This window comes from Ruditapes philippinarum, unplaced genomic scaffold (assembly GCF_026571515.1).
Source record: "Ruditapes philippinarum isolate M1 unplaced genomic scaffold, ASM2657151v2 ctg6923_1_1_1_1, whole genome shotgun sequence".
Taxonomy (NCBI): Eukaryota; Metazoa; Mollusca; class Bivalvia; order Venerida; family Veneridae; genus Ruditapes; species Ruditapes philippinarum.
The window spans coordinates 40,254-63,806 of record NW_026858328.1 but is presented as its reverse complement, the minus strand read 5'-3'; the positions used below and the strand labels follow the sequence as shown (position 1 = coordinate 63,806).

The window sequence follows — 23,553 nt, the reverse complement described above, 5'->3', positions numbered from 1 at the left end:
CAAATATTTTGAAAGTATTTATTGGTTTTTTAAATTGAAGGGGTTTCAGGCAGTGGGTAAGAAATTTTTTTAAATTTGAAAAAGAAAATTTTCATGCTAAAAGAAGTTTTTTTTTCCAGTGATTTTACTAAAAAAATTTTTTGATGTGGGGGAAAATTTTGCATTTTTAAAACCCCGGGGACATTGGGGCACCTGTATCAGTGTGGTTTTAGACCCAAAAGGGGAAGAATTCTTTTTTTTGGGTTATATTTTTTCCCCACTTTTTTTTCCTCTTTAAAAAAATGAACTAGACCCTCAAAAGTTAAAATTTTTAAATTGATATTTTACAAACCCCATAATTCTTAAAAAGGGAAATGTATGAAAGATGAAAAATTTATCTATCATGTCTTTAAATTCCTTTTTTTTGCTTTTTTTTTCCTATTATTAAAAAAGAAAAAGGAAAAAAAACATAGTGTCTTAAAAAAAAGATTTAAGATTCATTTTTGAAATTTAAACCTTTATATTTATTATTTTTTAAAAAAGTACAAAACGGGGTCTGATAATGACTTAAACCATGCAAGCTTTTGGTAAATTTAGGCAGCATCCCACAGTTGACTTAAAAATTTTTTTATTTTTAATTTTTTTAATAAAAAACACAGACTAAACCCAAAAATTTGCGGGACGGGTTTTTTTGCTATAGTGGTGAATAGGCAACTCATTATTACCATAAAAAAATTTCCAAAGTGTTTAAAAGTTTTTTTATTTTTATGAAGGTTTTTTCCCAAGTTGTGAGGGAACAGTCCGCTTTTGGAAAAGATATGACTTTCACAGATACAATCTTTCTCTCTTCTACCTAAGTGTAGTGATGCAAGGTAATATATAAGTTTCTTATTTACATATATCTCGATGTATAACTAGAACTTGTGCTAGCCCGTGTGGAAACATCATTTTAATCCATTTTAAGACACAGTTTCATGCATTGTTGCTTCTAGAACAACATTTTTTTAATGGAAACAAAAGCTTTTTGAATATGATTTTGTTTAACTTTAGAAACATTATGGGATGCAAAAGATAAGTAAAAGCTCACAATCTTTTTGTCAGTGTAGTTGCCCCCCCCCCCCCCCCCCCCCAAAAAAAAAGAAAAAAGAATGCAGTATTTTAAGATTTAGATGTATTGCTTGGACTTCTGAAGAATACCATTTTTTTGCACCTTTTAGAGAATGTTGCTTATGCTTTGATGTAGTGCAGAGCTTTAAACCTTGATGAAGATGGATTCATATGAACTTGTTTGCAATATATTTACATTGAAGTGACAATCTAAAATTAAAATTGAACAAGTTTTTTTAAAAAATGGATGTTACTGAAAATATTACTTTGCAATGAAATGTGAATAAAGAATTAAGATATTGTTCTGCTTGTTTCTTTTATATCAATAGCTTGTCAAAAACAATGTGTAGGATGTGCTGGGAACCAGAAAATGGGAAAGTAAGTAATGTTTGGTCTACGTTTCTGTTCAGTCTTATCAATTTTCAACAATAAACTTATTTGAAAGGGAATTAATGTAGGTTAGTAAATGCTTTTATTGGAAAAATTTCATAGAATTATATTTGCTATTATTTTAAATGATAAATGCAAAAAGAAAACAAAACCAAAAACTAAAAAAAAAAAACCCCAAAAAACTGAAACTAAAAAGGATATGATTGCAAGAATGATAAAATTTGATGTCTATTTTATGTAGATACTCTTCATACCAGTTCAGAAAGAGATTCATATGTATGAGAGAGAAACATGGAAGAAATTATCTACCTTGACTGACTCATCATTTACTGAGGTATAGTGAAACTTTGATATTTTTCAAAATTTTACAAATTTGTGAGATGTTGCCTGTTGATTCTCTGCAAGAGATATTGATCTATTTTACACAATTTTACATGTAGGATCTATAGGAATCAAATTTCCCCTGTATGCAAGTCCTACATTTCTCTGGATTATAACCCAACTTTTACAGAATGCCCTGGCCCATATTGATAGTATTAAATTTGTATTTTGATCCATTTTGGCAGAGTTATGGCCCTTTAATTATTCCACTTATGTGATATTGTTGGGAAGGTTGGTTTTGTGAGAATTTTAAGTTTGTAAATTTTGTGATTTGATAGTAATATTGGTATGGTATTTACAGATTTTTAAAGATGTTTTTTTCTATTTGAAAATGTGTATTTTTGTTTCTTGATATTTTAGTATTTGAATATTTATAGCATGTGTCAGTGCTAGCTGTTAGTCCAGATGGGAAATACCTAGCAGCAGGAGGGTCTGATGGTTGGATTTGTGTGTTCAATCTACAGTCCAAGAAATGTGTTGATAAGTAAGTGATATTTTTTCTATACATTCAATAAGTATAGAAATATGTGTTAGCATGTTATTGTATTGATGCCTTTGTTAACAGACTTGAAAATGTTGTTTATGAACAGTCTTGGTTTGACCTTGTACATGTATTTCTATTTTAAAAACTGCTATAGCCTTGGTTTGACTTACTCTTTCTTATTTTAAAAAGCTTTTGACTGTCTAGATGTATAAATGATCCCTATTTACACAGTCACTGTTTCAAACTTTCATTATAGTTAATATCTGTTTAATAGAACTATCTATAGTATCTGAAAGAGAGGGGAAAGGCAAGTAGTTAATGTGTCTGCCTCTCAACCCGGGATTGTGAGCTTGAGCCTTAATTGGTCACAGCCATGTTTCCTCATATGACTAATAGTGGTGAATTCTAAAGTCTCTAGAGTTGTTCAAACAAACCTAAAGCTTTCAACATAATAAACCTAATATTGATAATCACATTCTAGCTTAAATGTATGTTTTTAAACTAAATAAAAAAATATTATAATAAGTATATTAATTATTACAGACATAAAAATGAGAAAGGACTCTCTATCATGTCATTAGCATGGAATCCAAAAGGAAATATGGAACTTGTCTTCTGTGATAATCAGGTATGTTAAGTAAGGCAACTTATGTTTTCAGGTCAAAGTGCATTAGTTTTACTTCTACAATATTTTTATCTAATTGTATACATTGTAGTTGTTAACTGACAAGCACTTTTATCCAGTTTAAACTCACATGAAGAATTATATTTATTTTACTATTAAGTGAATGCAATAAGATGAATTTCATAGATTAGAATAGCTTGTATTTGACAAGAATGCAATTTTCATTTTATCCCTCTTTGCTACATGTTGACAGAAAACCTTGAGTAAGGCGGATAAACATTTTGACTGTACTTAAATATTTAATGAAATAATATGTCTGGCCTTTGATATATAAATAATTCTTGGTTTATTTTGATTTCAGGGTCAACTTGGACAGTTAAGTGAAATATCTACAACAGAAAATGAAAAGGTATGTAAGTTTTTTTTCCACATTTTTACATGTCAACAGAAGATTTTAAATTATACAATGTTCCCATTGATGTCAAGCCAATCAAAATCTTTTCCATGAACAGTAGAAGGCATTCATAGGCTATTAGTATATGTATCTGATATTAAAGTCCAAACCATACAAAACAAATCTTAATAAAGCTAAACTTTGGAAAACAGCTTTTGTTTAAGAAATTAAAAAAGTAGCAATATGCATGAATTTCTTGCATGAACTTGTTAAGATTTCCTCATATTGTATTACATCTATAGCATTATAGCATTTTTGGCGTAGGTTTTGAAAGCTTGCCTCAGAATTCTGTTACTGTAGTTGTTTGTGCATAAATTAAAGATGTAAAGAATTAAGCAATTTTGTAAGCACATGTTTAAATGATTATGAATGTTGAACAGGATGATGAGGGTAGCAGTAAGGTAGCAAGCGGTGTATTTGATGATGAAGATGATGATTTTCTCATACAAGCTACAAATGATGATGATGATACAATGGCTAGTGATGATGACATGACAGGTGTAACATCTAAACCTACACAACCTCTCTTCTCAGATGATGATGGAGGTAATTTTACTCACAATTTATTAACATCAAATCTTCGCCTTTAACACTGTAGGCTAAAAGTTGCCCGATTTCTTTAGTGCTGAAGGTATGACTCAAAAACCCACCAGTTATTTGAGTGCTTTGAAGATTATGTGATGTGCAGAACTTTTATCATAAAAAACCCCCAACTTTTATCATGTCATTTACACTTCTCATGTTAATAAAACATGTGTTCCTTTATAAGATATTGCTCGTCATGGAAAAAATGGAAAGTTTTGCTTTTGGTCAGTACCTAGCTTTTCTTTAAAACACAAAGTAAATAATATAAAAATTTAGTTAAATTTTACCTTTTTGAATTCGCTTTTGACTCTAAATCCTTTCCTACAGATCATATATGGTGCTCCTTTCCTGGTTATAATTAAAAATTGTTGTTAATTTTGTGCATAAATCCAGGAAGGTTACTTTGTCAATTTTTCTAATCTGATCCACTATGTGTCTACAAAAGTGCACAAAGGGCCCCTATTGTAGGACTTGAAATTCAGCAACAAAAGGTATTTTACTTGCAGATAGTATTCCTGACTTCAAGAAAGCAGATGATGATGGCTCCAGTATAACCTCTGAGAAGTCTGAAATACCAAAACCAGAAGTCCGCATTGAGGGATTCAAACCCACTCCTCTGCAGAGACCCTTCCAGCCTGGCTCAACACCTGAACATCTTTCTAGTAGGTTTATGGTATGTATCTTTGACAATTTTTACATGAGCATATTTTAAAACATTTTCTGTTATGAAAGTAGTTCATTCAACTGTGATAGACACTTCTTGCTATAGACACATATACAGATGCCTTATACAGGGGCTTCCTATGTTGCTGACTTTTGATATTTCTGTGGGTTTTATTATTCCTTGAAAGTTTTATGTAAGGAAAATGTGCTATTGTAAAACATCGGATTTTCTTGTGTACTTTGGATAAGAAATGTCGAGTATACCCTAAAGAAATTTTCCTAGGTTATACTGGAGTGCTCCTTTGCAAGAAAGTAACAAATGACATAACCCTCAGTATTTAGAGTATTTCTCTTTGTGATTCCTCTTCTATTTTCTTTTTCAATTAACCAAAGTCACATTAATGAAATACAATAAATTATGACTAAATTTTAAAATTTTTGAAATTTTACAATCAAAATCAAAACAAACAAAGTGGCGGAATCATATGACTTAAGTTGTTCCGTTATGTCGCCTTATTATGTCAGAGGTCTGTTGTAAAACATATTGCCGAGTAGATCAGATTGGAAAATGTGTAAATGGTTTAAGAAAGGTTTGTTGCTGTATGAATGTGTCTGAATGATACCAGAGAGTAACATGTTGGAATAAGCTGTTGTAGCATTTGATTTTTGTCACTTACAGGTGTGGAACTCTGTGGGAGTTGTAAAACAGTACAACTCGGATGATGAGAATTCTATTGATATAGAGTTCCATGATACATCCATACATCATGCTATGCATATAATGAACAACTTTAATTACACTATGTCAGACTTGTCTACAGAGGCTGTTGTCCTAGCAACAGAGGGGGATTCTGATGCTGCAAGGTAAATATAGCATGTGATTAGAACAATTTTGTTTTAAGCAGACTAAGTTTTTGTTTGTAAGTCAGCAAAGACAATAGTGAGACAAAATTGCCTGAAAGGTCTTGTTTCGTTCCTGTGGCATTTAAATACTAGAATTATTGTTTTGATTAAAATAAGTTAAGTTTAAAGGTACTTTTTGAGCTCATAATCAACCTTTAGATGTTAAGTGTTTTCAATGATTTTTATTTTCTTGTAACCTTAGAAATTGTATAGATAAATTAGAAACATTCTATATATATATAAAGTTAATTTTGTTGATATATATTTCTTTGTATTCCAGTAAACTCACATGCATGCATTTCTCATCCTGGGACAACAATAAAGAATGGAGCATTAGTATGCCCGACGAGGAGGAGATTCAGTGTGTTACACTTGGTGAGGGATGGCTTGCAGCTGCCACAGAACTTAGAAACTTGCGCCTGTTCTCAGTGGCTGGTGTACAGAAGGAGATATTTAGCCTGCCAGGACCTGTGGTGTGTATGAGTGGACATCAAAACCAGCTGATGATTGTTTACCACAGAGGAATGGGTATGGTTAAAATGTTTATTCTGTTTCAGAAGTTATGCTTGAATTTCTGATTAGATTAAAAAATTAAAATATAATGAGATAATTTGAATTTTTTAACATAATATTAGATACACCCAAATTTCACAAAAAATTAATATGCTGATGACATATTATTACAGGAATACCTGGTGAACAGTGTTTTGGTGTATCTTTGTTGGATGTAAGAGAATGGAAGAGGGAAATCCATGGAGAACCTTTACCATTGTCATCTAAGTCTACATTGGCATGGGCAGGGTATGTAGTCTATGCTGATATGTTTCAACTAGGTTGCTTTAGAAGTAGAAACAGTACTTTGAATTGTTGTACAATAAAGCTATTGGCTATCTTTACTGCATTGACTGAACTGTTTGGAACTGTCAGGTATGGAAGAAAGGTACTAAGCTTGCATGTAAAATGTAAATAGTATGCTTGACAAAAAATAGTGCATGGAGATATGAGGTATTATTCCAGTTGTTATTTAGAAAAAGTCATCATAAGACATGTACAATATCAAGGTGACTTGAAAATTTGCTTTATGAAGCTAGATTGCCCCCATAATACTATGATACAGTTTCCTTTTATCAAATGAAAAAATATTACAGGTTCTCGGCTGAAGGAACACCATTTTATATGGATTCTACTGGAATTGTGCGAATGCTTTGTAGAAATATGGGTAAAACATGGGTACAGGTTGCTAACACAAGGACAAATGTAAGTTTTAGATAATGCAAAGCACCTTAACAGATAAAAAGCCTATGTTAATTAAGTACGAAAGTGTTCAATTTTTTGTTGCAAGTGCTTTAATTGAATTATTTGACTGTTAAGAGTCATTGCTAAATTCCACATGGGTTGAATAGCTATATAAGGGACTTTAAAATCATCCATAAAGAAAGACTATCCGGGTACCATGTGGAAGAAGGATATTTCTATTCATTTCAATTGCCCTCTAGTCTCTAAAATAATATGAAGTTAACATGAATAATATCCATAAGACTTTATAGCGAGTTAGTTAGTGAGACTTTAATTCCAATCAAAGTAGAGGGTAACCGTTACCATTTAGTAATTACTTATAATTATTAATACCTTAGTCTGAACCTTGGCTGTATATGTCATTTGAACATTGCAGAGCTAAAGTATTTTTGCAAAAAATAATCATTAGTTTAATATTCTTATCAATTAAAATAAAGCCTACAGGATATGTGAGTTTTAGAGTAAGTGTTGAAAAGCAAATAATATGTTACAAAACCTCCTGCATGATTTGTGTTTTAAAATTGATAATGTTTTACAGGCCAAAGGAAAATCAGACCATTACTGGATTGTTGGTATCCATGAAAACCCCCAACAGCTCAGGTAATTTTACCATTATTTTATATATAATGATTTTTAAATAGATTGACATGACACTTTCTTTTTAAGTCAAAATAGTAAGGGGTCTGGGATTGTTTATTTTATGAAAAAAAATGTGGATTATGTCAGTAAACTTTGGAAAGTTCATTGCCTATGTTTGCAAGAAGAGGCACATGAGGTCTTTAGCTAGAAAGTCACTATTTGTTATTCACAGTGTCAGTGTAAAATAAAAGTGAATAAAGATTGAAAATAATGAATTATATAAATAAAAAGGAGAAATAGTATATTTGTTGTATTGTTGCAGGTGTATACCATGTAAGGGCTCAAGATACCCTGCCACTTTACCTAGGCCAGCTCCTGTCATCTTGCCCTTCCAGATACCTTTATGCGAACTTGCCACAGAGAAAAGTCAATATGAGGTAATTCTTATGCTTTTTAGCTCGACTATTCGAAGAATATGAGAGCTATTGTAGTCACGTCGGCGTCCGCGTCGGCGTCTGCGTTGGTTAAAGTGTTTTGTAAAATCAAATATCTAAATTATTACTTGAGATATTTAATTGAAACTTACAATACTTATTTATAGTAACAAGGTACATCAGATTGACAAGTTGGATAACTCTGCCTAAAATATTGACAGAATTATGCCCCTTTTTAACTTAGAAATTTTTGTTAAAGTTTTTTATAAAGTCAAATATCTCAATTATTACTTGAGATATTCAATTGAAACTTACAATACTTATGTATAGTAACAAGGTACATCAGATTGACAAGTTGGATAACTCTGCCTACAATATTGACAGAATTATGCCCCTTTTTAACTTAGAAATTTTGGTTAAAGTTTTTTGTAAAGTCAAAATATAAATTATTGCTTGAGATATTCAATTGAAACTTTCAATACTTATTTATAGTAACAAGGTACATCAGATTGACAAGTTGGATAACTCTGCCTACAATATTGACAGAATTATGCCCCTTTGGAACATAAAAATTTTGGTTAAAGTTTTTATGTAAGTCAAATATCTCATTTATTGCTTTAGATATTCAATTGAAATTTAAAATACTTTTTTATAGTAACAATGTACATCAGTTTGCAAAATTGCATAACTCTGTGTGCAATATTTGCAGAATTATTAGCCCCTTTGAAAATTAGAAATTTTGGTTAAAGGTCTTCAAAGATATTTACTTGAAACTTTACACATGCACTTAGGGTCATAATTGGAGGGTCATAATTGTAAGTCACAGACCAAGTTCCATAACTCTATCTTGCTACTTAGTCTCTTGGTTAATGTTTGCATGCAAGTTTTACATATCTCAATAACTATTAAAGATATCTATTTAAAACTTCACATATGCATTTAGGGTCATAATTGTAGGTCACTGACAAAGATCCATAATTCTATCTTGCATTTAGGCTGATTTTTCTCCCCTTTTTCAACTTAGAAATTCACGGTAAAGTTTTGCTTGTAAGCTGTTATCTCCATAACTACTGAAGGATTTGTGCCTTTTTTGGGACAATTTATGCATTCATAATAATAAAGCAGTGATTTACTTGATAAAACATCTTAAATAACAAGCCTTTGTACCTTTTCTGTCATATTTATGTATTCATAGGTAATTAGTATTATTATACTCAATAAAACGCCCTTGTCACATTACTCTTAGAATAGTCAAGCCAATACTGTATAATTAGACTCTCTCTATTAGGCTTATAACATGAATTTATAAAAAAAAAATAGCCCTTTTGTGAACTTAAAAAATTTAACATTATCAAGGCTCTTTTACTATCAAGCACTAAGAATAGTTGAGCGTGCTGTCCTACCGACAGCTCTTGTTATTTAACTGTTTAGCAAATTTATTGTTAAAAAATATTATTTTACGTAATGTTGTTGTTAACCAGTAAAGAGTTTAAACTTTTTGTATGCATGTTTGAAAAAACTTGTTAAAGCATGGCCCTACACAGGCTTGCTGCGTCTTGTTTTGTCTTAATCATATCTTCTTGCATGGAACGACTTATGTAGTACTTGATAAAAACGTTCACCACCATGAGAAAAAGTGTTATGTGTGGACCAAATGTTAAGGTCACACTTAGAGGAAGGTGGAATACCATTGTCTGGAGCATATCTTCTACAGACATGGATGATTTTAGTATTACTTTATAAAGATGTTCCTTATTTTGAGCATTTTAATTTTTATGACAATGGCACTCTTGTTGAAATATAATTATAATGAAATGTTAAAGGTACAAGTTGCTGTTTGACAGACTAGTAGCATTACAAATATTGAAGTAACCTAGCAATAACAATAGATAAAATTAGATATGCATTATTATGAAAACAAATTGCCCACTTAGTTATGATTTTATATCCAAGATTATAATATTTTCAGGAGTCATTATGGAGGACTAACCTATTGTCAGGACACTTTGATCATTGGACAAGACAAGGGTTTGAGTTTGATGAGACAATTAAGGCTGATGCTCTTAAACCAGCACAGGAGGCCCTCATGAAACTATTTGCTGTAAGTTATTATTGATAGTCAGTTTCTTTATACTGCTGTATATTATATATTAGATTTTATTCAAACTTATGTTTGGAACAAGTGATAATTACTTGTTATTCATCCAAGAAAGTGGTTAGATGGATTGACTACTGAAAAATGTATTAAAATTGGGGAGGGGGGGGGGAACAACAGATAAACAAAGACTTTGCTGAAGATTTTTGGAAACTAAAAGACTATTTCTAGGCATATTTATCTGATGTATGGTAGCAATTTAAATAGGTGTGCACTAAAATAAAACCCCATTAGATTTGAATGTTATTCAGTCTATTTCTTACAATAAGAAATGAATGAGTAAAAGGTAGCCTAGGTAACTAAATAAAATTGATTTGATTCGGCTCCTAGCAGTATACATTATCATTACATGAACAATAACATATAGCCCTAGAAAATTTCAGTTTTGAATTACTGAAAATTGTTGTTGTACAACAAAAATATTTTTATACCTAGTCATCATATGTCAGGCATCTTATGAGAATTTTCAAGACATTATTGTGGAGCTATTTCAAACCATCATTGGCTTCTTTGTATTTTATTTTCAAAATGTTCAACCTATTAATGTGTTATATGTATCATAGCTTTCAGCAAGATCAGAGAGGGAGGCACGAGCATTGGAGGTATGCGATATGATGTCTGACCAGCATACGTTACAGTTGGCCATCAAATACAGCAGTCGTATGCGATACATGCAGCTGGCACAGAAAATTAGTGAACTGGCTGTAAGGAAGGCAGAGGAGGAGGAGGCTAAACAATATGCTCAAAGGTAAATATATGATCACATGTGTTGTCATGTAGACAGTTGAGACTGGAGACTTTCTAATCCCTACACTTCATATCTCAGTGAACATATTCTTTGGTCATAATTATTTTTACTCTTTCTTTAATGGAGGAAAACCTTACTTCACCTAGCTCCAGGTGATTCTTACAAATTATTTTCATGTTTTACTCAGAAATGAACCTCTTAAATCTCTACATTTGTTTTCTAGTTTGTTTCCATAGAGTTTATACCTCATCTTTTTTATCACATTAAATGTTTAATGGGCTTTAAAACTTGAAGTCTTAGTTTCACAGCATCATTGTATTTAATTATTGATTTTATGAAAAACATAAATTGTTAAGCTTTATCTTTTGTTTCATATTACTTTAACACTATTATTATGAAAATATTAAATTTCTAAACAATATATAATCAGGTACATTTATATCATGTTGTATTGTGAGGAAACTATCGTAAAAGATAAGCAAAAGTTGGTCATTTACCCAGGTACATGTTTTTTGTATGGATGGGCATTTGGGGTGGTACTTGTTTAAAGCTGGAAAAGTTTGATTTTGACCTTAACATAATAAGTGTGATGACAGTAACAGAATAATGATTATGACCTTTAAAAGGTAAAGTGTGATGATTTTAATAGAATTAGTGTTACGACCTTAACAAAATTAGTGTCACAACCTTTACCAAATTAGTATGATGTCCTTAACAGAATTTAGAGTTAGATGAAACCATAGAAAAATGTAATGATGATATATAATAAAGTAAAAATATTATATTTGGTAGTTATGAGGAAGAATCTAGATCAACACCGTACACAAGTGTATCTAGAGCAGAACAGTACGAGACGGAGAATATAGAGGAAACACAGGAACAAGATGTTGACATGGAGGAAGATGAGAGCTCATCAGGTGACTATAGACATTTTATTATAGTAAGTAACCTTTGTGGTAACTAATTCTACCTAGGCAACCAGTGCAGACCAAGATCAGCCAGCTTATCTGTGACATCTTCACTGATCGTGGTCTGCACTGTTCATTATTGAATATTCAGTCAGTACTTAGATTGAAAATTTCCCCAAATATACAGATCTTAGTAGTCATCTAATGTTAGGTAAAGATCATTATTGTTTTATGAATAACTTCTCTGAAATTATTGTGTGTAATTTTATTTCGTAATTAGGAATATAGTATTTTATCCACTTTAAAATCTGAAGAAAAAAAATCACAATCTGCATTATTAAAAACACAGTTAAGAAATATGAAACCACATGAAATTTTGTTCCCAAATTTTACTGTGTACAGTAACACCTGATTTATCACAACAGGACCGATGTTAGCTATCAAGGTCAAAGAAGACAAACAAGAGAAGTCCCAGAATCCCTTCAAGAGCAGGTCGAACCCTTTCAAGGTAATCTTATACACATGTAAAATGATTCTCAATTTATGTATTTTATTGTAGTTAAACTGTATTTTATTGAGTTCTTACCCATTATGATATACATTTTATAAAAATTTTATACAATTTCAAGCTAAATAATAGGTTTGTGAAAAAGCATTTAATGATCGGACTTATATTAGTAATTTAATTAGAATGACTTGCTTTAAATAAAGTATTAAATCTCTTCTCATAAACCATCATAGCTAAAAGACCTTGGTAACTTCCCAATGGTAAGCCATCCAGGACAATTATGGTCCTCTTTTGTTTACTGTCAATGCTGTGCTGAGATTTTTTAAAGCATATATGTGTTTATTTTGCTGTTTTCAGGTATCTAGTCAACAGTCGAGTTCATCATTCACCAAGGGTACACAGGTTTTTGATAGTATGTCAAAGAAGAAAGAAAAACCCTCACCTTTGTTTCCACTGGATACAAAATCAACAAAATCACAGAAAAAGGTTAGCATGTTTACTTCTTCACCAATTGGTATCAGCGTTTAAATACATGTAGTGTAGGTCAATCTGCAACAGGTCACAAACTAATTTGAGTCTTTAATAGAATATTTTTGGATATAAGCGTGAATGTAATTGAAATAATTAATAAAAAGTTTTTGAACAAATTGTAAGATATTTAATGGATGAATGTTGAAACTTTAAAAAAGGAAAACATTTGGGCTTGTGATATTGTTGTGGATATTCTCTTATGAAATAGTGTGACTGATTCTTGATTAACACAAATAATGCAATTGATGGTGATCTAAATGGATGAGTGTTTAACAGTTGCCGTTACCACTCATCGCTACAGGCTTTATTCTCATCAACTTTATTGAATTCTATATTAACAGAACTTCAGAAGCTATATAATTAGTTTACGTATGGTCAATCATTGTATTTCTGTGCATTCTTGTACTGGAACTGGAAGTTATGCAAAATAAGGCATTTTATGTGAACTAAAATGGTCACATGCCATAAGTGAAGGACCCATATGATCTTAACATTATACTTTTGACTTATAAATTATACAAATATCTGGGCAAAAAAACCAATCTGAACATGATGACTATATATTTGTGTGTCTTGTAGGGATCACAGCCTAAGCTATTCATGAAAAAGAAATCGGAGCCGGTTAAAACAAACAAAATTGAAGAGGCAGCTTCTCAAAAGTAAGTCAACAAATTTCTAATTAATAATATTTTTTTACACCTTACTAGTTAACAAAATGGGGAAACAAAACTTATTAAAATCCACTGTCTTTTCTGTATTAAGTAATGAAATTGTAAAATACTAGTAGATAAGAATGTTAGTCAGTGGTTTAGAGAAATATAATCAATTAGCTAGTGTTACTAGTATCAACTACAGCAGCCCGTTAAGGTTTATTTACTTAAACTGTCAAAACTGCTAATATACAATATGATTAACTTGTGTTTTTAGACCTGCATCAGCCTTTGACCTATGGTTGGAGGAGAATAGTGAAAGATTGAAGGAAAGCCATCAGGAGACTGACGAGGAAGAGTTCAGTAAATATGCTGCTGAACAATTTAGGGCTTTAGCCAAAGAAGAGAGACAGGTATAGGATATCAACATAGTTTGAGTTTTTGTGATCACATGACACAATGTCTGTTGTTTGTGACCCATTTAAACCCACATATTCTTTTTACAATAAGTCCAAGGGCTACATTCAGTATTGACCCTGCTCTTTGGGTCACATTTGCTTCATTGTGTTTTTCTTTTAAGAAAAACCTTTTTCAAATCTTGTTTGGAACTAAAAGACCTTGAGCTTAGTTGTAGGCATTGTAGAGTTGTGCAGCGAATAATAGGTTGTATAAAACATGCCTGTTCTCTTGTTTGGGTGTCAGGCTTATTACCTGTAGGCAAAAAGGTTCAAAAATGTTTTTTTTCTGAAGACCTGGAGCTAAACTTATTAATACATAGCATTGTACAATGAACTTTTAACCCCCCCCCCCCCCAAAAAAAAAAAAAACAACAAAAAACAAAAAAAAAACAATATAACTCTGATCATAAATCACTTGGTTTATATCATGATTCAGGTTTGGGTGAAGAAAGCGAAGGCTTCCAGTGAGAAAAGTAAAGAAAATAGTATTGATACAGAACCAAAAGATAACTCGGAAAACAAGAAGAGGAAACGTGATGATACAGATTCGGAGGAGGGTGTCAAAAAACACAGAGACAGTATAGAAACTGATGTTAAAAAGACGCCATTGTCTCAAACAACTAACTCTAAACTTGCAAATTTTGCCTTTAAGAAAGATGATAGTTAATTTATATAGTAAATGATAATGTTATTTCCAATATTATATGTATACTAATTAATTTGTAATTAATATCTGTATTTTATATTCAAATATAAAGCTTGAGTGATGAATAATGAGGCATGTCTTGTTAGCTCATTAGGTCTTGTGTTAGATACTGGTGAACAGATCTGATTGAGAAGGCATAAATAAGTTGGGAGTCTGACTTCAGTTAAAAAAGATAAGAAAAATAACAAACAAAATCAGGTTAATACATTATAAGCCCTAACTGTTTTTGTTTACTAAAACAACATGATAGAAAATGGTGTCAACAAATGATTCTAAACACATGACAAACAAAAGCTTTCTAAATAGTTAGAATGTTTAATGTTTATTAACCAGGTTTTCAATTTTGAAAATCCTGGTTATTAGATTGGGGTATGGCGGGCGGATGGGCGGCTGGGCGGATGGGCGTCAAACGAAATTGTGTCCGCTCTGTAACTCTTCAACCCTGTGAAGAATTTTGATAAAACTTCAGACAAATGTTTACCACATCAAGATGACGTGCAGAACGCATGTTCCGCATGGCTGGCTCCAAGTTCAAGGTCACAGTGACATTAACATTGAAAATCCTGTCCGCTCTGTAACTCTTCAACCCTTTGAAGAATTTTGATGAAACTTCAGACAAATGTTTACCACATCAAGATGACGTGCAGAACACATGTTCCGCATGGCTGGCTCCAAGGTCAAGGTCACAGTGACATTAACATTGAAAAATCCTGTCCGCTCTGTAACTCTTCAACCCTTTGAAGAATTTTGATGAAACTTCAGACAAATGTTTACCACATCAAGATGACGTGCAGAACACATGTTCCGCATGGCTGGCTCCAAGGTCAAGGTCACAGTGACATTAACATTGAAAATCCTGTCCGCTCTGTAACTCTTCAACCCTTTGAAGAATTTTGATGAAACTTCAGACAAATGTTTACCACATCAAGATGACGTGCAGAACGCATGTTCCGCATGGCTGGCTCCAAGGTCAAGGTCACAGTGACATTAACATTGAAAATCCTGTTTACATGATTTTAACTTGATTTGGCAGTCAAAGGTCATATCATCTTTGGAGGTAATTTAAAAAAAGATATGATATATTATTTCATGTCTACTTTGTAACTTGTTTTTCATTATACAGAATTATCAATATAATTATAGTGAACAAATTCTTCTGTGCTGAACTCGTCCTACATTTCTCAACGGATTTTGTTCAAACTTTCACAGAAGCTTTGTCATCAAGCACCCTGGCACATATTGTCGGGGTTTTGTGATTGGATAGTTTTTGACCTAATTATGGCCCTTTGTTTTTTTCCTTATACATAATATTATAGTGAACACTTCTTCAGTGGCAATTCCTCCTACATTATTCATGTTTTACATTGCACATAGTTACATTGTTTGTTGCTTGTATTTGTATTTCAAATACAACATATTTATCTACAATGGTGATAATTGAAAACCTGGTTTCATGGCATTGCCATGTTTCTTGTTTCTTCTTGTTAAGTTTTTATGCCAGTTTTGCCCCTTTTCAAACTTGAAAACCTTAATTTAAATAAAGAAATAGCATTTTTGATGTGTTTTTTTTCCTGCAAATAAATGACTGACTTTAACTGTGGTTTAATCTTTATTAGTTAGATAAATATCTTTCAACACAATTGAATATTATAATTGATTGAAAACAACAAAATTAATTTTGTTTCAAATTCATTTACAATGTATATGTTTTTATTGCAATAAATGGGAGAATGCAAAAGCTATTTGTTTATTTTTGATGAGGGAAGAGAATAAACCCTGTCTGTTAACTATTATAGTTCTTTCCATTATTCATGTGTAGAAACCATTTAATAAAAGTTCTTGAGGGATGGCAGTTCTACTTTGGTGCCATTTTTGCGTCGCCTCTACGGAGTAGTGGCGACATATAGGGATCACTTCTCCGTCGTCTGTCTGTCCGTCCGTCACAAAACTTGTCCGGACTACTCCTCATAAACTACTGGTGCAATTTCATCCAAACTTTACAGGAATGATCAGTACCAAGTCTAGTTGTGCATATTGTCAGCATTTTCCGGTTCAATGATTTTGTCAGAGTTATGGCCCTTTAATAATTTTTATTTTTAAAGTTTGTCCGGACTTCTTCTCTTATACCACTAATGCAATTTCAATGAAACTTTACAGGATTGATCTGTAGCTCAAGTCCTTGCGCATATTGCACGGGTTTTCCGGTTGAATGATTTTTGGCCAAGTTATGGCCCTTTGATAAAAAGGTGTTTTTTTCTGTGTGTTGCCAGATACACAAAAGCTTGTCCGGACTACTCCTCATAAACTACTGGTGCAATTTTATCGAAACTTTACAGGAATGATCAGTACCAAGTTTAACTGTGCACTGTCCGTCCGTCTGTCACAAAAATTGTCCCAACATGAAATTGGCCATCATGAGGCGACACATGTGATCACTGATTGCTCTTGTTTTAATAATGGGCAAGACAACTTGGGAGAGGGGAGGAGTAGGAGTTGACTAAAATAGTGAAGTTGATGAGCTAATCTGGTAAATTTGAAGTCTATGGAGCAGAAAGTTGTTGATCATAAGCTATTTCTTAGTTGGGTAACACCATTAAGACTTAGTGTTAACAATACACAAAATGAGATAGAAATTATTTAAGTGCATAACAGTAATGGGAAGTTGACAACAAAGAGAAATAATGGCACGGTTTTAATCAAACTGGTAAAGTGATTACCCTACTTTAGCTTTTAACATGCAATGAATGCTGAAATGGTTTGTGTTTCAGAATTCAAAGCTGTATTGGAGAATGTTAGCTGAGCTGTATTAAGCATGACTATGAACATTTCAGCAGGGGGTCCACAACTTTATTTTAGATTATGTGAAAATCCCGAAACAAATGACATTTTTTAAATTGGCTACTTGAAGAATAATCTGGTTATCCAACTTGCACAGGCTTCAGCATTAAGAGTAACACGGGTTAAAATTTTAAGTGCAACTTCTTATACATCACATCTCCTGAATCACTGAAGATACATGCTTGTAATTACACATTTGGCTGAGACCATTATTGAAGGTTGCTGCCCAAGGTCCAAGAATAGTGAACCTTAATGAACTTAGAAAATTCCTGGCATGCAACACCAATCTTCAAAACTATTGAAGGTATTGACTTGAATTTAATACATCTTTCATGACCATAATAAGAGGTCACTCTCCAAGTTCTGTAATTCTGACATTGATTTTGACTGCATTGTGGACTCGTGGCCCTTTGTGAATTTTCAAAATTCTTGGTTTAAGTTTTACTTTCTGTGCAACAGTCATCTTTATAACAACATGTACTGATAATATAATGATGGTATTCACTTGAAAGTTGTTTTTTTAAATTTGCACTATTCATCATTTTGATTCACATTACATATGACTTTGTGAACATAAAATATTACTTGATCAGTATCCAAAACTCTTCCTCCATGTTAATTCCTACTTTATCCAGGTTATTGCTTTACTATCATGAATTGACCATTCTAGTTTTAATGGCTTTCCAATTGCTACACATAAATAATTATCGTTGACCTGGTTTTCACAAAAAAAAAAAAACACATGGTACTGTTTGTGATACTGTTTTGAGCAATTGAACAACTTTACAAAAATAAACAGAAAAGACCAGGCTTAGTTTTCACTGCTAAAAACAATCAGGCACTGTCCTTCTGACTGCTCTTGTTATTACAAGTTTTTTTACAAACCCAAAATATTATCTGCATATTTAAAACCCCTAGCTGTATATATGGATGAAGGCATGCACATGGAAATTAGGAATGAACAATTGTTTTTTCTCATTTTCATTAAGCAGTAGTATTTTAGGTTCTTTTGGTCCTTATATTACATGAATTCTGGAATTTCCTGTCATGGAGATTGAAGTATACATGATGGGGTATACCTTGACACAAAAGTTGACCATCCACATAATAAAAGTGACATTTTATGGAATATGGATATCTGTCTGCTTCAGTGTTATAAATAATTAATCAAATTATAATTTAAATAGTTTTGCATTTTACTATTTTACTATAAATGTCTTTGAAAAGATCATTCATACAGAATAATGAATAAATAAACTGTGTATAGATAAATTTTTAAGACTTAATCCTTGAAACATCTATCTTCAAACCCCTGCTATGTACCTACACATTGAACAGAGGAACATATCGAGGGTTCAAAGGTAAAAGGTAATAACTGCCATTTTCACGATTTCGAGAAAAACGCAAAAAACATATTTCTTTAATACAACTTTTTTTTCCGTAATATTGTTATAACAATTTTGATTCTCCCATATTTGTTGACTACATTAGATCATATTTTGTTTAGTTTACATTGCTTGGTGCTGATAAAACACTGTAATTATAGTTTGTTTTAAAGTTCTAAGATCAAAATAATATCATTTTACAGAAGTAAAAGGTAATAAATGTACTTAGATCCTGTCAAGACTACAAGTTTGAGCGGTAAAAAGGTAATAACTGCACTTACGACCTTTTACTTCTGAAGGTTTAGCAATAAAAGTTAGAGATAAAACTGTGGTAAAAGGTTATAAGTGCAGTTATAGCCTTGTTCCTCTGAAAATTTAGATGTTGCAGTAATTGTTACTGTTGCAAATTTATCAATTATGTCGTTACTTTGAAGAACCTTACGTAATGTAATTAACACAATGCAAATTAATATTCGTACACAAAATTAAAACACTTTTCATTCATAGAAATATGAAATATGTACCTGCTCAATATTTAGATTCTACAAAAATAAATTAATAACTAAAAAGTTTACGAAAATACGCACTAAAATCTAAGTTTACAAATTTCAATTATTTTGAATGTTCTCTGGCATATAATCGAACTGAAGTCAAACAGACCCCATACATCAGCAATTAAGGATATTAGTGACCCATATCATAGTTAAGTAAATAAAGACTACTGTTTCATGTCACAAAATGTGAATGTTTGTCATTAATTATTCTATGACCTCCACTCATTTTCTTCACTCTCACTAACAGAAGGCACTGAAAGTTTGTCTTTTATAGATTTGCTGCATGGCAATGACTCATAGTATGATTCGCACTCCTTCGGAATTGTTCCAGAGGCAACAAGTGACATCAAATCAGCTTTTGCAGCAGATATTGAAAGCTTCTCTGTATAAGCCTTTCGTGGAGCCTTAGCTTCTGTTCTTCTTCTGCATTAACCTAACTGCCTTGAACTCACTAACCACAAAACCATAGCTCACAACAATACTGTATTTTTGTCTTTTATCTATCTCCAGTCATTACGTCATTTGATAACGTCACATGTTTAGCAGCAAAACAAAAACTACATATAGATGTTATTTTATCGGGGAAAAATAGAAGAATGAAACCATTTAATTATTCTAAAAACATTATTAAAAAGCAGGATAAAAAAAATACATGGTTGATGTCGGGCTGGATAAGGTTTATCCGGTTCACTGCGAAAGTGAATCTTGGGCTTGCTAAAGCTCGCCAAGATACACTTTCTAGCTCACCGGATAAAGCCTTATCCATCCCTAAATCAACCATGTATTTTATATATATTTTAGCCAATTAACACGTCACCATCAGTATCGATTTTCATTTGAGCCAAAGTTTTTGTTCTTTGTACAACTTGTAATCTAGTTTGTCATTGTATTTTATTAGAACGACAATATATGGTTGCTTCCGGCGTGCTTTATGATATAACTGTTTCCCACTGCAATGGAACATGAACTATTGTAAGGCTTTTTGCATGCTTGATAGATGCATGTATGGAATTTGCATTCCATTAATGAATGGCCAATTTCAAGAAATGTGTGGTTTTTACCAATTGATGTGAGGTATATCTTGGACACAGTGAACTAAGCAACTTGCAACAAAACTGATTGCAATTCTGTCCTCCACATGCATTACTATTTATAATGTCACTTCTTCAATACCAGATGTCTTACTTGCAACAGAGGTTACATACAAGTACACAAAAGTTCCTACTTTGCACGAGCCTGGTTTCCCCATGTGTCTCATCCAACAGATAACAAGTCCCGTTACCATTTCCCAGTTCATAGAATGACAAATTGCAACAACACAGTTTTCTTTTGTAACGAAGATCACCAATTAAACCGAGTGGTGTTTTCAAAATAGCCTGGGGCCCGTCTTATCAACGGTCGTACGACCGTTTTTATCGTACGATTGTCGTACGTCGATCGTACGATTTTGGCGGTGTCTTATCAAACGTCGCAGATTTTCATAACCGTACGATTATCCTAAGATCATGCATTTTTTGATGCGAATGCGCTTGAGAAGCAGTCGCCAGATCAACAAAAATGGCCGCCTTACTACTTGTAAACGAACGCCGCCGACGAAAAAATCACGCTGTTTTTCGGCAACGAACGGTTAATATTGATGATTTAAAACCGAATCGAGAAGTCATTTCCCCGATATAAGACTGAATAAAGCAGCAATTAAAGAGTTGGAGGAGCTCTGTCGGGCTGATCTTTCCTCTAAAACGGGGGTAGATAGCAGTCTATTTGCAGGCATGACGAAGGTAAATGTATCGAAGTTTCACTGTATTTATTACTCTTCTGCATTGTGTTTACATTCGTTACTACAGTAAGCAGTTTGACCTTAACCTTGATTTATTTTTAGCCCAAGCATTATGGGTAAACATGGCGCTGTGTTATGTGTACATACAAAAAAAATTAGACTTAGATCCACAATAACACGGCTTTGGATTAGAGCTTTGATAACAATGCCGTTGTAAAAGAAAGGAAAAGTGATGTTATTAACAAATTCAATAATTCTTAATACGTCAGAGGAGAGGAATTTGGCTGAATTTGTAGATATTAGGATCCGTAAACAAGGAGTGCATAGCCTTAGTGAAGTTAGTCAGAGGATTGATAGGAGGATTATTTTTAAACCGGTTTTCATTACCTGTAAAAAATGGGCAAACGTGTTTTGTTATGAAATGTAAACACTGTTCATTTTTACATTTAATGGCTGGCAATATCAACAGTTGCTGAAGTTACGAGAAATCAGTAATAAACGATAAAGGATTAATAATTTTATGACATAGCACTCGTCCATGTCGTCTAATATTAAAGCTTATCATAAAAGTATAGCACTAGCAGGTAAGAATAATTTCTTTACATGATTGCTAAATAAGTTCTGAGTTTCACAGCCCATTGAATAGAAATGTCATATTTTAGGTATGTATAATAAAAGCCAACACTTGTTAGTATTTCTTTTTTTTTTTTACATGTGTGTTGTTTTTATTTATTCGTGGCCAACGAGATACTATGTCGTGGCCATGAGTTACTAAGTCACAGTGACGTTAAGTGTAAAATTAGCGACAAGTCAATAAGTTGTATAAAAATTGCACTTTTACAGGCTGGTGAAGTAGGGGTATCCTTTTACTACAGCACATGTCTAGTTAATTGGGGAAAGTAACATAAATGGTGTAATCTGATCAATTGGTTATTTATCACGTGGCCACGACTTAGCTATCTCGTGCCACGAAATAGTATCTCGTTGCCACGACTTAGTAACTCGTGGCCACGAATAGTATCTCGTGGCCACGCTTAGCTATCTCGTGGCCACGACCCTTAATAACTCGTGACCACGACATAGTATCTCGTGGCCACGAGATAAATAAAAAACACACAATGTCACATTTGTGCCACCGTAAAAAATCATATAAGATCTATATATATTTTTATCAAAGTAATTTTATTTCAAGCACATCAATAAAGCAATTTTCGACTTTCTTTCATTGCAGGTTCTTATTGGACTTCGATACCTCGCAAAAGGCGATTTCATATCAGAAGTTGGAGACCTCCACGGGGTGTCTAAAGCCAGATTAAATAATATTAGGTGAGTATGTGGAGCTGTACACATATACAAGTAATTTTACTTACATATAATAAATTCTATAATAGGACGGGGTTATATTAAATCTAATTCAATTTAATTTCTGAGACACTTCGCCAATTAGCATTCATTGATATTCTCGTGATTACATTCATACACAGTAGTCTATTGCTCAATACAAATCTGTGCAAAATTTTATCTATTTTTACTAGATATATTATTTGAAAACAACTAAGGCAACCCTGTATATCCACAGGTAAATATGCACCACATGTTTGCTGTATGTTTGGTACCCCATATGTAAAACATATGTGTTTCATGTGTTTTGAAAAAACATGTGTTTAAAAACATGTGTTTTTCATATGAAAGATTAACATATGTAAACAGGACCATATGAAAAGCATGTGTCAACAAGCATATGTTGAACTCATGGTTATCACATGTTTTATATGAATAAGTTTTCATAATTATGTAAAATATATGTGAACTTTCGTGTGTTTTTCATATGATAAATCTATGTATTATATATTCTGCAAACTTTACACTTTTTACAGTCCCTATTAGATTCTAAATGATTGTACATAAATTCTGAAAAGATCCTTTGTTCATGCATCTATGTGCAACTTATGGTTCTGGGAAGAATAGTGTGCCATTCATTTTTATTCATGATTTTTTTCTCCCTTTGTATATTTTAGTGTTTATTTAGTGAAAGAAGCCAAAATGTGGTGACCCATAGGGAGTAACCATCATATCATAAAAATGATGCCCAAATTAAGATTTATCAATTTTGTAAGTATTTAAAAAAAATATTTCTTTCTGATTTTATCTAGCTTTTGTGAATTTTCTAAAGAAAACTATATGTCATCTGAAAATAACTGCTTTATGATAACCTATCATTTTTCAGACACATTTAGAACAAAGTAATAATGGGTTGTTATTGGGGGATAGTGGGTACCCTCTAAGGAGGTACATGTACCTATTGACCCCAAAGGTGAATCCGACAACACCACAAGAGGAAGCCTTCAATAAACACCATAGCAGAGGCAGAATGGTGGTAGAAAAAGCCTTTGGTATACTGAAGTCAACGTTTCAGGTAAAATATTGCAAAGCATTCAAAGTAATTATTTGTATT

The 23,553-nt window shown here is 32.4% G+C and overlaps 1 protein-coding gene across 1 annotated transcript; it reads left to right on the top strand.

Annotated features, from left to right (window-relative positions):
• The first annotated feature begins 807 nt into the window (after window positions 1–807).
• Window positions 808–14,849, top strand: LOC132752835 (WD repeat and HMG-box DNA-binding protein 1-like). Its single transcript, XM_060743224.1, has 22 exons — window positions 808–851; window positions 1,416–1,464; window positions 1,718–1,810; window positions 2,235–2,341; window positions 2,885–2,969; window positions 3,328–3,375; window positions 3,801–3,966; window positions 4,512–4,678; window positions 5,348–5,532; window positions 5,852–6,099; window positions 6,258–6,372; window positions 6,720–6,828; window positions 7,406–7,467; window positions 7,769–7,883; window positions 9,850–9,981; window positions 10,599–10,783; window positions 11,576–11,700; window positions 12,117–12,199; window positions 12,557–12,685; window positions 13,310–13,389; window positions 13,658–13,793; window positions 14,275–14,849. Exons 2-22 carry the CDS (start codon window positions 1,429–1,431, stop codon window positions 14,503–14,505), a joined length of 2,637 nt encoding a protein of 878 aa, XP_060599207.1. The 5' UTR covers window positions 808–851; window positions 1,416–1,428; the 3' UTR covers window positions 14,506–14,849.
• The last annotated feature ends 8,704 nt before the right edge of the window (window positions 14,850–23,553 follow it).

Coding starts and splice junctions, on each gene's coding strand:
- LOC132752835 (XM_060743224.1), top strand. CDS start 1,429: ATGTGTAGGATGTGCTGGGAACCAGAAAATGGGAAA. Junction 1,465..1,717: donor GGGAACCAGAAAATGGGAAA/GTAAGTAATGTT, acceptor TATTTTATGTAG/ATACTCTTCATACCAGTTCA. Junction 6,100..6,257: donor TGTTTACCACAGAGGAATGG/GTATGGTTAAAA, acceptor ATATTATTACAG/GAATACCTGGTGAACAGTGT.